This window comes from Aspergillus welwitschiae, assembly GCF_003344945.1.
Source record: "Aspergillus welwitschiae strain CBS 139.54b unplaced genomic scaffold BDQ94scaffold_62, whole genome shotgun sequence".
NCBI lineage: Eukaryota > Fungi > Ascomycota > Eurotiomycetes > Eurotiales > Aspergillaceae > Aspergillus > Aspergillus welwitschiae.
The window spans coordinates 13136-26109 of NW_020798756.1; the positions used below are offsets into that span (position 1 = coordinate 13136).

A 12974-nucleotide genomic window follows, 5' to 3' on the forward strand; every position below is an offset into this window, starting at 1 on the left:
CTCCATCTTTGTCTGTTTTCTTGTTTCTCTCCCCCGCGCCTAGGCAGACGTCTAGGCAGATTCCCATCTATATTTTACTTGTTTGTTGTGTCCAGGCAACTGGGTAGCTACCTAGCTGCTGCTGCTGCCTAGTATGATGGGAATAGGCAGATGAATACTTCGTACGAATGAAGGAGAAAATAAACAAAGAAAGTACCTTCCACCCGTGCGTCCCACCTCAACCTGTGTGGAGTAATGGAATGTGCAACGTGCAATGTGGCAATGTGTGTAAGATTCCTCTTCATGCAATGCAACATAGTACTACTAGTACAAGTAAGTAAGTCTAGACACCTACATCCCCGTTGTTGAACCTAAGCAAGGCTGAGTTTCCCTTCCTTCCTTCCTTCCTTCCCTTTTCCCCCCTCACCTCACACGGACAATTCCCTGCACCGTGCAGGGCAACCTTCGCTTTTTTGTCCTGCTCAGCCATCCCGCCACCACCGTCCTAATGATCCTCCCGTGCCGGCCATCTCGACCACCTCGTCGAAGCTGATTTCCACCCGGAACATCCGTCCGTCTGCAGTGCCACTGCCCCCGCCAACGGGGCTGATCAGCCCCCAGCTGACGAGCTTCTCCCATGCCTCGCGCGCCACGTCCCGACCCCAGACTCGTCCCGGAGTCACCGCGGCACCGGACACTGAGGCTGACGTCTTGGCGGTCGTTAGCAGTCGCACGTACTCTGCATAGGCTGCGGGGAAGGAGAGCGCTAGTGGCGCAGCGCTCTGGAGCTGCGTCGTCTCAAGGCCTGGTTCGTACAGGGCTGCTAAGCGGGTTGCGGCTAGAAGGAGCGAAAGCGGGAGAGATGAGGGACTTGCGGAGGCGGTGGTCGACGCGGAGAATGGGAGAGGGGCAGGGTCCGGGCAGGATAGGAGGTGACTGGTGAAGGTGGTAGCGGTGGGGATCTCCAGGGAAGACGTTCCTTCGGGAGTAGTAAGAAAGTGGGTGCTGTGATAGAGGTCGCTCAGTCCAATCAGAGCACTCGTGAAGAATTCCTTCACGGATTTAGTTTGATGGTATATCCTTCGTAGGTGGGATGCGAACGCCTCGTCGATCCATAGGCCCTGGAATTGCCCGCTAGGGTCAGCAAAACGTGGTCTGTGTGGTTATTTGTCGCGCAATGAGGCGCACTTACCTGCAGATAAGCTCTCCATCCTTCCAGTAAGCGGCTCCAGCTGTCAGAGTGGAGGACGGCTCGCTCTTTAGCATCAGCCAATTCGAGCAGTTCCGAAATTTCCTCGTCTTCCAGGTTAAGTCCGGCGAAGCAAATGTCCGAAAAGGTTTCTAGGGATCGTGGTAGTGGAACGTAGACGTATCGGTGGCTGAAGCGACTTTTGACTCGCTTCTCCAACATTTCCGTCACATCCACCTTGGTAGTAAGCCCAATCACTGCAATTGGGGCCTTGCGCGCCTGCGCGATATCAAACAGGTTGTACAGCAGTGTTTGGCGAGGGTGTGTAACAAACAAATCGAATTCGTCCAGAACAATGACGATGGACTTTGCAGCGGTCGCGGTACCTGATTCATTGGACGGACCATAGAGCTCCTCTGGGTGCGACAGAAGAGCAAGGAGTGTAGCCATGGTATCAGCATAGCTGCTAACTTTGCCAGCTTCGTCTTCAGTGTTTGTCTCACGGCCAAGCTGACGCCACATTTCGCGGAGCGCCAATCGGTCGTCTGTATGAAGGAAGCCATTAAGACGGACAACGTGGAAGTCATTCTTGTACGACTTTCCCAACGTCGAGATGATCGTCTCAACGATCGCGGTTTTCCCGCTTCCACGAGATCCAAGAAGTAGCATTGAGTTACCTTCACCGACAGCAACAGTTTGTTCGATCAAATGGTTGACCTTGTGGTACTCAGTCTCGAGCCCTTTCAGTGGCACCCGTCTCTTGCCGTTCAGCTTCTGCGTAACATATCCTGTCAGTAACCGCAGCTCCTCTGTCAGACCTTCTTGCACAAGCGCTTGGAGTTTCGCAGCATATTCTGGAAGCGGCTCCCCGTTGGCGGGAACGGTTTGCTCAGTGCTGGTCAAGTCATTGTTGGCAAGATCCTGTTGTAACTGCATCGACACGAGATCTTCCAGCCCATCCTGATAATCATCCGGCGTAGGAGATATCTGCGACTCATCCCGTCTCTTGGACGCATCGTCCTTATCCGTTTCGAACCGAACTGTGGCCTTCTTCGACCGCGTCCGTGTCGGTCGTCTTTTCGGTTGCGGAGACGGTTCGTCCTCGTCGTCCTCGTCGTCGACTTCTGCTTCCTCCTCTTCCTCGTCACCCTCCGTTTCCGAGACATATTTAGACCTGCGGGCGCTCCTCGTCGTTGACCCGTTCGCACCTGGTGTAGAAGCGTTTCTCCTGCCCGATGGCGTGTTCACGACCTCGTCTCCGTACCTCTGCGGCGCTCGGCGCTGTCGCCCACTCGACCGTAATCCACCCCTCGTAGGTGAATCTGTAGCTTGTACCTCGTCGTTCTCCTTTTCAATCACAGCGGCGCCCTGCGAAGATCGCCGCCGCTTTGATCTCGATGTAGCGGGCGTTTCTGGCTCTTCGGCTGCTGGAGACGCGGCTTTCGTCTGTTCGATTACTGGCGAGGTGGGTGCGTCTTGAGCGCCCTCGCCCATGGTAGTATCTCCATCTTCGTCAACCGCTTGTGCGTCCGACACCCTTCTCCTCTTGCTGGCGCGCGGGTCCTTCATTGTTTCGAAATGGGTATTGCGCTGGTGGGGGAGATTTGGCTGCACCACCCGTAACTGCGGGCGCAGTGTTGTGTCAATCGTCTATCGTTTCAGGGTATATTATGAGGAAAGGTCAATGGCGCGCATAGCAAACATCAGAGGTACGGCACTGGGAGCGGAGGGATAGATGCGGAGAAGGAAATATTTTTGGACTGCGACCGGGGAGATTCGAGGAGATCACTGGTCGGGAAGAGGGAACAGGAAATTAGGTGTTTGGTTAAGCAGAAAATATAATTAAGATAGATTTGATAGGAGCCACTACCAGCTATTCACATGGACTGAGCCGGTTCAATGGAAGAATTGTATTGATTGTTGACGGAGAGTCTCTCGGAGTCGGGCCAGGCACGGGAGCCTATCATGCCTGAGGCAGCCTGCATGATGCGAGGTCAGGTGCATCATCCTCGACAGACAAGCTGAAGAAGAACATAATGAAAAATACATACTAGCAACATCCTTCCAGAATCACTACAGACCTGTATAGACTATCTCCGACTTCTCTGAGGTTATCTCTCTGAAAGTGGGATAAGAATAGGTCCATGACGAATATTCCACCGGTCAGGATCACAAGCATCATGGCATAACTTGTATATCATGGCCCGAATTCCGGGACAAATACCCACGTTGAATCTCCCAACCAAAGAGATCGATGAAGTTAAAGACAAACAAGTGTTACAAAGAAAGGAACCGACAAGTCAGATACATAAAGCAGCTACATTAAGCTTCCAGGGCGAGTAGGACGTCTGTACGGACAAGCAGGTTTAAGGTCTGCCGGCAACCTCGGTTGTTTGGACCCTTATCCAAGGACATCGGACTATGAGAGATCACCCATGCTATGGAGTAATGTCCTCTTTTCTCGCTCAATTAGCTATAAAAGTAGAATTCCCCCCTAACCCTTTACAGGAATCTCATACTGGCAACCTAATCAGAAAAGACACGTGCCCAAAAATTAGTCACTCCATTCATACATACAACCGCAGCCATGGCTCCGACAACTCCCCTCCGACCATCCAAGATGCCAGCACCTAGCGTTCGTCCGCTATCCCAACTGACCCCGTTCGAGCAGCTCGTGCACAGCTACTCTACGGGGCCTCCTACACTAGATAAGAACGAGGAGGCACGTACTATACATCATTATCTTGTCCCCCATCCCTCATCCGCAAACAGCATGCTAACCATCCGCACAGGCCTGGGACTTCTTCCCGGACGAATGCAATCTCCGGTTCGAGTCCGCCACTCAGGATCCCCCGGCTCGTGTCTCGTATCTTCTCAAAGTAATTCCAAAGCAATGCAATTACCTCCAGAACCTGCATGGCGGGTGCGCAGCCACCATGATTGATATTCTGTCCTCGACATTGCTTCTAGCACTCTCCAAACCGGGCTTGTTCTCTTATGGTGGTGTGAGTCGGAACTTGAAGACTACGTATATCCGCCCAGTGCCGGCGGGAACGGAGATCCGGGTGGTGTGTGAACTGGTTCATATGGGGAAGCGGATGGCATTACTACGGGCGGAGATTCAGAAATTAGATGGGAGTGTCTGTGTCGTCGCCGAGCATGATAAGGCCAATACGGATCCCGCGGATATCAAGATCTGAGTTGGTCTTGGCGCATAATGATAGAAAGCAAGTTCTACACTGCAGATGTTTGTTAAGATAGAATTATTCACACGTCATGGTGCACCAGACACCAACTTTATCGGGTCAATAAATGTATATGCAGGCCCGACTACTACTTCAAGACGCAAAACCCAAGTGAGTGTGCGAGTCCAATAGTGGTATGATTCATGAGCGTAGAGAAAGTCCAAAAGGAATTAGGATGACTCGATTCAAAAGCGCCCGTAGCGTCAAGATATTACTTTACCCCAATATGCATTCCGCGGAGATTTCTTTACTCCTCCGCAAGCTTCTGGCCCTCCCGGAGACCCTCAACGACCAACTCCTCGCCCGTCGCGCGACGGTAGATGTCCCGCACATCGTCTAAAGAACGTCAGTTATCATCCTGCAGCTAGCCTGCCATGAGCGGGTTTCTTACCAGTCGTGGTCTCAAAGTGGGATGAAGGATCGTAGCTCTTCGAGATGAAGATGTTATCCTTCTCGCCGCTCTCGATAGGCTCATACAGAGGAATGGGGGCACCCATGAATGTCTCCTCGATCTTATCCAGGCGCTCGAACCCAGGCTCCAGCTCCAGGTGGTGGTTAGCATCCGTCTCGGCAATAGTGGAGACGATGGCAATGTAGTAGCCCTTGGGGCAGACGTTGTGAGCCGACGATACCATGGCGATGTAGATATCTGGTAAGGGTCAGCGCGAAAACAATCGCAAAAATCCTAGTCGATAAGCTTACCGTGCTTTCTGCCGACCTGCGACTGAGGAATGATCAGCTGCAGCGAGTCGCTGCCGTCGGTCTTGTCAATGGGGTGGTTTAGGATGCAAATGGCCTTCAGCAGGTAGCCGGTGACTCTGGCCTTTCCAGGGAAGTATGAGGGGTCTGCAAGAATCTTCTTGGTCTTGGTGGAGAAAGTCATAGACTCGGCCTCGTTGTCACGGTCCTTCATGGTGGCCTTGATGCCGGAAACCTTGCCGCTCTCGTCGTAGAGAACGTCATCAACGGAGGTGTTGAGCATGTAGGTACCTCCGTAGATAGCGGACAGACGAGCGAAACCCTGGGGAAGCTCGCCCAGACCGTAGAGAGGGTAGATGTAGGGGGACTTTCCGTAGCGTGCCATCGAGTTCACGTACAAGCGGATGCGGTTAATCGTCTCGGGAGCCATACCCGACTTGAGGATGTACTCATCGGAAGGATACAGGGCCATGGAGTGACCAACAAAGTCACGAGTGTTGTCCTCCAGTCCGAACTTGTCGTAGACTTCCTTCATTGTGCAGGTGTGGATGTTCAGGCCTATATTGCTTTAGCGCCGGCGCTACAACGATCAAGTGGTCTTGAACCAACCCTGGTGAGTGGAGGGGTCCTCCTCCTTGAATTCACCAACCCATTCCAGGAACTTCTTAGCTCTCCGCTTCTCGAACAGGCCCATGAGAGATGAGCGCAGAGCTTCACCAGCATCGGAAGGCACCTTGGCAACGGTAGCCTTGGGACCCTTGCCTTGCTGGACGTAGCTGCCAGCAATCTGCTTGAACTCGAGATATCTCGTAACGTCGGTGGAGACAAGGATGTTGGTCAACTCTCCGTTGGCCATAAGCAACTTGGGGACCAAGTCGATGTTCCAGTCGTTGACGCGACCATACTTCTTCCAGGGCTCCTCGCCGGGCTTGACGTTGCCGTACTTCTTGAACAGCTAAAACACGGGAGGTGTGTTAGTGAACTAGAATCAAAATAAAGCTGTTTCCAGCTCGTAGGGTCATTTATGGGCGCTTACAGTCTCAATGTTCACCGAGGCAGCCTCACTGGAGTCACGGTTAGTGGCGGGTGGGATGACGGATAGCTACCAAGAAGCTGCCCATCTTACCCTCCATAGTGGTCATTGCGATCGATGTGAAGCACCTTGTTTCCCTTGACACTAAGAACACTGTAGAACAAACTGTCAGTAACCTGCTGCAGTGAAAATGCAAGCAGCAAGGAGTCCCTACCCCGAGAGGACACACTCGGTCAACCCTGTGGAGGGGCGTCAGTACAGCTGTCGTCGAGCGGCGGCGGGGTAGCACATACCAGTGCCGAGCACCACAACATCATACTCGGGGGCAATCTCATCCATGGTGTAAGGTTTCAGACGGGAGGGCTATGAAGAAAGAATGTACAGGAAAGAAGTCTTAAAGCAGTCAAGGGGCACGCGGATGAGCAGCAGAGAGAGAAGATGTGCAGGAAGAAGGAGAGAAGGGAAGAGAGAAGATGCGGAGACGGCAGCGGTGAAGTTGAAGGGGAGGGCGAAACTGAAAGGAGGTCGCAAGGGTAGATTTGGCACCCCCCGCGGATCATCGATCAGGAAATATTGATTCGTTATTTGTCTTAACGCCCGCCAGCCCGGCTCCACCAGCCCAAATAACGTTGGCATTTCAGGGTGATTTTCTCCTTACGACCATGCAATTAATTTGATGGAGCAATCCCATCTTCAGTTTCGCCTCCTGAGTTCTCCTCCTGCCCCTTTTCCCATCGGTCGTGCCGCAGTGGATCGATCATGTCTTCCGCTTTCGACACAACTAATAGCTGGCCAGCTCCCTGACTATTGGACACACTATCTGCTCTCATCTCCCATATGGCTCTATAATGCACTAGTTATGAGAATTGACAGTCTAGATCTGGCATCCTTTCCGCCACGACCAAGTACAGTAAGTAGGGTTTTCGATGGAACTATAGACTACAAAACACCGGTTCTCGATAATCAGGTCGCCAAAATCAAACTCGTTAAGAATTCGACAAGGAGAACCAAAGAAAGTAATTGAAAAAGAAAGGGAAAAGAACAAACGTTGCCAATAATAAAAGAACATATACTACATACTACTACATACAAAAGTACAGACCAATAGTTTCTATCGGAGCTTCCAGATTCAACCCCCGGTCCCTTTTGTGATATCCCTCATAGAGCCGATGCCCTTACTCCTGGCTATCCTCCTGGGGCCGGTAGCCCTTTCTGTAGAGACGCTGTGCCTCCTCCCAGGCGTACCATCTTTCCCGAAGAACGTGCTTGATGCCGTTTTGCGTGACGCGAATCTAAGACAGCCATTCATTAGCACATTGAGCACCAAGGCGAGCAGCAGCCCATCAAATGTTGTATATAATTTTCGTAGTAAGACGGCTGTAGCTTTCAAGAGCCTTGAAACATAAACCAGCAACAGGACTGAACCTACCACACGATCCCGCTCAGAGGACTCCCACTCTCCATAACCAGCCTTCAATCTCTTCCTTTCCATGTCGCTCGTAGCTATGCGATTGCGCTCCTTGACGCAGACCCACCACAGGGAATGGAGATCGTCCCATGACTTCTCACGAAGTTCCTGAATAGACCACGAGCGGCCTAAACGATCAATAGTAAGCATCATAACGTCACCACAGCCTTATATGGTTCCAAACTAACCGCATTCAATGTCGTATGTCGGCGTACTCAAAGCGGTCCGGTCCGTGGGGAAGAAACCCCAGAGTCCATGGTCTGGTGTGGCATTGCGCTTCGGGAGAGCGTCTGGGGAAACCGGCTTAGGCAATGGGTACTTGGACACACCCAATTTGTACTTGGGGCCAGTGCGGTGAATAGCGGACACGCCGCGGACTTTGTTGAGATCACCACGGCCAGCGGCAACAGCGGCGGTGGAAGAAAAGTTCGAGCACTGGACGGTCGACCGGTTCATAGAGAAATGGAGAGACGGGGCGAGGTAGGGAGGAGGCAATTCGGCCAGCGGGAAAGCTCCGGTCTGGCGAGCCAGCCGTAAAACTGACTGACGATTCATTGTAACCGTAAAGCAGCCCTGTGACGGCGAAGGGACTCGGTGGAGGATGTCCTTGCGGCCTCCGGGATCAAAAGCGAACGGGACGGACTTTTGGCGCCTAGATCACGTGTGCGGCTGCGGCTGGTCACACTGTGCGACCAGTTGGAAACGACCTTCCTACTGCACATCGTGGGGAGAAAACTCGGGGCTGGACTGGTAAATGGGTGTAGATAGGTTATTCTACTACCCTGTGATTGGGTGTATCTACACTAGATGAACTCGATAGGAATGTCATATGTCGACAATGTGGGAGAAGATGCCGTTAGTGATGCTATTGATGACATAGATAGCTGGGAAGAAGACAATGCACATAATTTGCCATTCCCACACCTCGAGCGCTAGATATTCCCTAAGCTGCATAGTAATGTTATCGTAAGGAAAAGAAACCAGTAAATCCATGACCGAACTCCCCATCATCCACCTGGTCCAGTGCGTGGTCGTGTGGTCATGGTTACCAAAAAGCGTGGATGGCCGTGAATGGGCGGCTAATGGAGGTCCGTGCAGGAACCAGAAGCGCGCGTCTGCAGCCACTCCACTTCCCAAAGCCGGCGCAACACAGTGTGGGCAGAGATCCTGGCTGCACATTGGTTTCTTATCGTTCACATGCTGTACCACTGTTTTTCTCTAAATCACACTGCAGAGCTTTATTCTTTCATCTGTACTGCCCAACCGTCTCGTCTGCATCATGAATAGGCCAGGTTTGTGATTTTCACGTTCTTCCCTTTGTCCTCCCGATCGGGCTTGCTACGGCAACCCCAGCAGTCTCCGATCACTGCTTTCTCTCATGCCCATCCTCTTATAGCTTCATGGTGCCATGTGGAGGGTGGCTGGTGCTTGGTTTCGCGTCTTGCTATCCATCGGGCTTCAATTGCAAGCTCTCTTTCCAGATGGATCTTCCTCTGCGACCGCAATAGTCTTCCTCGTCACCATGCCAAGCCCCTCCCCCGGCTTTGGTGAAGCAGTCCCCCCCGAATTTGGCACGTTCACCTTGGCCATGTCGCTGATCACTGTTATGGCTTCCAGGACCAGGCCCCCAGCCCTTGCGAGGCATGTCCGGCTTCCCCGCCCAACAACAAGCACAAGCTCGAAATGCGGCGTTGGCATCGGCGCGCCTGCCAAACGGCAAACTTGGTGCGACTCATTGTCTGGGCTCGACTGGTAGATCCGCCTTGAAAGCTAACGGCGTCGGACCCAACAGGTAGCGGAGCGAATTGGAACTTCAACCTACCCGTCAGCGGAACACCGGGGATACAAGGCAACCAGCAGCGCAGCATTGGGACGATGGGAACATTTGCACAGAGCTTGAGCGGTTCTCAACCTGCTACTCCTCTTGACTTATCGTGAGTGTGGCTTGCTCTTCCTTTTAACTAGGTCTATGGATAGGCCTCCTGAAGGACACATCGAACTTATTGCTGAGAAACCTGGTTGTTCCTTCCAGAGACTTCCCTTCGTTATCTGGAGCGCCTCCGCAATCGCAAACCCAAAACCCGAGCCATCTAGTATGGGCGAACGCCAGCCAACGTGCGATGCAGCAGACCCCTGTGCAAAGGCCCCAGCATGCTACCTCCCAAGCACCCTCACGAGCCCCGCAGACTCAAACCCACCACCCGCAGCAGCAATCGCAACCCTCTCACGACGACGTATTTCCCTCGGGCGCTCAGTTCGCAAACCGCTTGGACGATTTCCGGAATGGTGGACAGGGTATCAGTGGTCAGTTAGGTGCCGGGGGGCAACCTCAAACCGGCAACATTGAAGAATTCCCCCCGCTCGGACGTAATATCACTACGGACCTCGGTCAAGATCGGAGAGGATCATTGATACAAAGTACAGGGCTTGGCAACTACAACGGTGGCCTTTCATTTACGGGCGTGAGCCAGGCTCAGTCTGCCCAAGCTCGCAACATGGTCGCTGCGTCGGTAAACGGACAAGAGCGGATAATGTCGCCTGCCACTGCAGGATCAGGGGGTATGTTTCGGTGACTCGGTCAGCCTGATCTCAAACTAAAGCTTCTGTTCAGGTATTGAAACGTCGCGATCGCCGGTGAATCAGGGGTCAAGCAGGGTCCCGGGACAAGAAAAGGAGGTAAGGGTCGCGACCAGAGACGCTTGTCGCTCCGTTGCTGACTTGAATTCAGGAATTGAACAGCAGTGTAATATCGAACCAAAGTGCTTACACCGAACAACAACACATTATGCGGCCGCCAGGGTTTCCCGCTACTGGGAAGGAAGCTTCAGGGGCTGCGCAAAGCTCTGATCAATTACCACTTGCCGAAATGAGCGAGCTCGACAAGTTTGGGCTGGCAGGCCTGTTGCGCATGATTCATAGCGATAACGCTGATGTCTCAAGTCTCGCGGTCGGACAGGATCTCATGACATTAGGTTTGGATCTGAATCAACCAGAGTATGTTCTGGCAATTTCTTGCACTTCGAAGGCTTTTTTCTCACACAGTCCCAGACCCTTACATACGTCATTTGCCTCGCCGTTCGTTGCCTCCATGCCAGGAGTTCCTCTGGAGCAAGATTTCGCTCTCCCGGCGTGCTACAACGTCGCCAATGTTCAGCCTCTCCAGACACGTATCCCGAGTTTCAGCGACGAGACCTTGTTCTACATATTCTATAGCCAGCCCAGAGATCTACTGCAGGAGGTCGTTGCGGAAGAACTCATGGGTCGGAAATGGAGGTACCACAAGATCGAACGGTGCTGGCTTACCCGCGATGAGACGTACCCCGGTCCTGTTGACGTCGATCGCGGCGTAAGTGAAAGGGGCGTCTACCTATTGTGGGATCCCGCCAGTTGGAAGAAGGTTCGGGTATGTCTACCCTCATCTCTGCTTGATGTCGTCCCTCTATGACTCGCATCCCGCATATACTGACCAGATGCTACAGCGCGAGTTCATTCTCCGCTACGAGGACTTGGATAACCGGATGGATCCAAACCGGGGTCTTGCACGAGTCGGATTTCCGCATAGTTCATGAATGTCTGAGGGGAACACACCGGGGAGGGGATAGGATCAAATGGCGTTAGGTTTACTGCCAGTTTTTCAGGTGACTGTTCAGGTGTTGCAGTATTGCCGAGCAACAGGTGTTTCTCTAAGCTTTAGTGGTCTATCCGGGATAAGGACATTCATGCGAATTCAATGACTTCTATGACCTCACTTTCTGGTGCTTCCAAACTAGTTGATAAACACGTAAAACAGACCATTTCCATTTATACTCACAGATGAGTCAATAACAGCCTCAAAGCTACTCTCAGCAGCCCAATTCATCCGGTCCAATTATCAACTAGGGCTTTCTCCCCACCGCAAGAACAGCCACCGGCTCCATCCTAATCACCCCATCAGCTCCAAACTTCTCCTCCAGATACTCCCTGATCACCACCGGTGCCTTCGCCTCATACTTCTCCCGCTGCTCGGGTGTCCAAAAGGCACCGGTCACAATGGGGATCATTCCTCCACCGACCTCCATGAATTCGGATATAGTCAATGAGGTCTCCCTCTGCACAGCAGTGACTTCCACATCTTCGAACCCTTCCTCTTCGAACCGAGCTTTCACGAAAGACTCGTCGTCCCAGCCTTCGTTATGCAAGGCCAGGAACTCTTTCATGGTGGGGAACTTGACGTTCCAGGGAGTGGTTTCGATGGCTTCTTTCATGATGACGAGCCACGAAGCTGATATGTCTTCTAGTTAGAGCTTGATAGAGCGACGGGTTGACCCGATCATGAAGGGGGAAATCAATGACATACAAGTCCTCCACGTCGAAGTCGCAAGTACACCCCCGGACTGGAGGATACGGAAGCATTCTACCATTAACAATCACACACTGTCAGCTTCACTTCAGATATCAAACCAAAATAACTACAATGGAAACCAGTAATAATACTCACCTCTCATCGCAGCCCTCGCATCAGGTATCATCATAAAAGCTACCCAGTCAGTCAACCACTCATTCCTTCAAAACATACCCACCCTCCATAACCTCCACGACGAACCACATAGATTATACCACTCACCAAAAGCCGTCAACACATGCGTATACTTATCCGCCGGCAGCCCCGTACGTTGAGCATCCACGACCTTCGCCTCAGCGTTCACCCACCCTTCCCTCTCAATTCGCAACTTGGTATACTCCACCATCAGCTTCGTTATATCCCCGCAAGTCAGCGTCCAATGTCTCTTGATGTCCTCAGGCAGCGTGCTGTTCAGATAGCTGGATACAATTCCCAGTCCGCAGGCATTGTCGAAGACAGCCATAGGTTTGTTACTCGGGGTAGACAGGATACCAGAGTGCTGGACGAGAGGGGCCACGAAGACGCCAGTGAGTTTCTCGGCGAGGTGGTAGCGGGATACAAATGCTGGGGTGAGGTATGAGGAGGGAGAGATTTTGGGGGTCATTTTGATGGATAGATGTGGACGTTCTGGGTAATGAACTGGGAGGGATAATGTGGAGGGTGTTGATTAGATGATAGTGGGAGAGATGAAAGTTAGTTTGGATGATGATGCCGGGAACGAGGAGAAGGGATATGCATGAGATGAGCACCTTTTTATATTGATTTTGGCTACCTGGTTGTTGCTCGTTCTACTGCTTGGCTGTGCCTTAGAGGCTCGAAGGATGGAAGTAAGTCTCCGATATGTCTCCGCGAGCACCTTGGTGACCGTCTCTCCGGGCTTAGATTGGATAGATGCATTATCAGCTGATGTTTTACGTTCTAGATCGGTCTTGGGGCTCATATTATGGATGAGAATGTATGGTTGGTCTGATCAGGTGGTA

The 12974-nt window shown here is 52.3% G+C and overlaps 8 protein-coding genes across 8 annotated transcripts; 2 read left to right on the forward strand and 6 right to left on the reverse strand.

Annotated features, from left to right (window-relative positions):
* Positions 1–91: 91 nt before the first annotated feature.
* BDQ94DRAFT_154088 (uncharacterized protein) lies at positions 92–449 on the reverse strand. The gene has a single exon (XM_026768253.1). It carries the CDS (start codon positions 294–296, stop codon positions 129–131), a length of 168 nt encoding a protein of 55 aa, XP_026620330.1. The 5' UTR covers positions 297–449; the 3' UTR covers positions 92–128.
* Positions 379–3036, reverse strand: BDQ94DRAFT_184967 (origin recognition complex subunit 4). The gene is made up of 2 exons (XM_026774766.1): positions 1172–3036; positions 379–1100 (listed from the first exon to the last, which is right to left on the reverse strand). Exons 1-2 carry the CDS (start codon positions 2735–2737, stop codon positions 462–464), a joined length of 2205 nt encoding a protein of 734 aa, XP_026620331.1. The 5' UTR covers positions 2738–3036; the 3' UTR covers positions 379–461.
* Positions 3037–3675: 639 nt separating this feature from the next.
* Positions 3676–4537, forward strand: BDQ94DRAFT_117598 (PaaI family thioesterase). The gene is made up of 2 exons (XM_026763704.1): positions 3676–3890; positions 3961–4537. The coding sequence occupies exons 1-2, from the start codon at positions 3756–3758 to the stop codon at positions 4366–4368; spliced, it is 543 nt and encodes a 180-aa protein (XP_026620332.1). The 5' UTR covers positions 3676–3755; the 3' UTR covers positions 4369–4537.
* Positions 4538–4660: 123 nt separating this feature from the next.
* BDQ94DRAFT_175714 (secretory pathway gdp dissociation inhibitor) lies at positions 4661–6484 on the reverse strand (the record flags this gene model as incomplete). Its single annotated transcript, XM_026772546.1, has 8 exons — positions 4661–4749; positions 4805–5062; positions 5116–5670; positions 5722–6067; positions 6149–6176; positions 6239–6298; positions 6360–6384; positions 6439–6484. 8 exons carry the CDS (start codon positions 6482–6484, stop codon positions 4661–4663), a joined length of 1407 nt encoding a protein of 468 aa, XP_026620333.1.
* A 630-nt stretch (positions 6485–7114) lies between these two features.
* On the reverse strand, positions 7115–8214 carry mrpl4 (mitochondrial 54S ribosomal protein uL29m). Its single transcript, XM_026768254.1, has 3 exons — positions 7802–8214; positions 7575–7741; positions 7115–7437 (listed from the first exon to the last, which is right to left on the reverse strand). Exons 1-3 carry the CDS (start codon positions 8166–8168, stop codon positions 7321–7323), a joined length of 651 nt encoding a protein of 216 aa, XP_026620334.1. The 5' UTR covers positions 8169–8214; the 3' UTR covers positions 7115–7320.
* Positions 8215–8341: 127 nt separating this feature from the next.
* BDQ94DRAFT_154096 (uncharacterized protein) lies at positions 8342–8624 on the reverse strand (the record flags this gene model as incomplete). Its single annotated transcript, XM_026768255.1, has 1 exon — positions 8342–8624. The coding sequence occupies one exon, from the start codon at positions 8622–8624 to the stop codon at positions 8439–8441; it is 186 nt and encodes a 61-aa protein (XP_026620335.1). The 3' UTR covers positions 8342–8438.
* Positions 8625–8892: 268 nt separating this feature from the next.
* On the forward strand, positions 8893–11182 carry BDQ94DRAFT_163707 (uncharacterized protein; the record flags this gene model as incomplete). The annotated part of the gene is made up of 8 exons (XM_026769799.1): positions 8893–8905; positions 9231–9338; positions 9406–9547; positions 9646–10172; positions 10225–10289; positions 10342–10607; positions 10662–11016; positions 11093–11182. The coding sequence occupies 8 exons, from the start codon at positions 8893–8895 to the stop codon at positions 11180–11182; spliced, it is 1566 nt and encodes a 521-aa protein (XP_026620336.1).
* A 187-nt stretch (positions 11183–11369) lies between these two features.
* Positions 11370–12777, reverse strand: gtmA (gliotoxin thiomethyltransferase). The gene is made up of 4 exons (XM_026763705.1): positions 12196–12777; positions 12091–12129; positions 11950–12006; positions 11370–11874 (listed from the first exon to the last, which is right to left on the reverse strand). The coding sequence occupies exons 1-4, from the start codon at positions 12596–12598 to the stop codon at positions 11489–11491; spliced, it is 885 nt and encodes a 294-aa protein (XP_026620337.1). The 5' UTR covers positions 12599–12777; the 3' UTR covers positions 11370–11488.
* Positions 12778–12974: the final 197 nt, after the last annotated feature.

Excerpts from the sequence above, each read along its gene's own strand:
- BDQ94DRAFT_184967 (XM_026774766.1), bottom strand. The coding sequence starts at position 2,737 with ATGAAGGACCCGCGCGCCAGCAAGAGGAGAAGGGTGTCGGACGCACAA. Across the intron at positions 1,101-1,171 it reads GATGGAGAGCTTATCTGCAG|GGCCTATGGATCGACGAGGC; the intron begins GTAAGTGCGCCT and ends GGGCAATTCCAG.
- gtmA (XM_026763705.1), bottom strand. The coding sequence starts at position 12,598 with ATGACCCCCAAAATCTCTCCCTCCTCATACCTCACCCCAGCATTTGTA. Across the intron at positions 12,007-12,090 it reads TGCGAGGGCTGCGATGAGAG|AATGCTTCCGTATCCTCCAG; the intron begins GTGAGTATTATT and ends TGTTAATGGTAG. Across the intron at positions 11,875-11,949 it reads GACTTCGACGTGGAGGACTT|CTTCGTGGCTCGTCATCATG; the intron begins GTATGTCATTGA and ends AAGACATATCAG.
- mrpl4 (XM_026768254.1), bottom strand. The coding sequence starts at position 8,168 with ATGAATCGTCAGTCAGTTTTACGGCTGGCTCGCCAGACCGGAGCTTTC. Across the intron at positions 7,742-7,801 it reads GACATACGACATTGAATGCG|GCCGCTCGTGGTCTATTCAG; the intron begins GTTAGTTTGGAA and ends TTGATCGTTTAG. Across the intron at positions 7,438-7,574 it reads CCTCTGAGCGGGATCGTGTG|ATTCGCGTCACGCAAAACGG; the intron begins GTAGGTTCAGTC and ends TGGCTGTCTTAG.
- BDQ94DRAFT_154088 (XM_026768253.1), bottom strand. The coding sequence starts at position 296 with ATGTTGCATTGCATGAAGAGGAATCTTACACACATTGCCACATTGCAC.
- BDQ94DRAFT_117598 (XM_026763704.1), top strand. The coding sequence starts at position 3,756 with ATGGCTCCGACAACTCCCCTCCGACCATCCAAGATGCCAGCACCTAGC. Across the intron at positions 3,891-3,960 it reads CACTAGATAAGAACGAGGAG|GCCTGGGACTTCTTCCCGGA; the intron begins GCACGTACTATA and ends CCATCCGCACAG.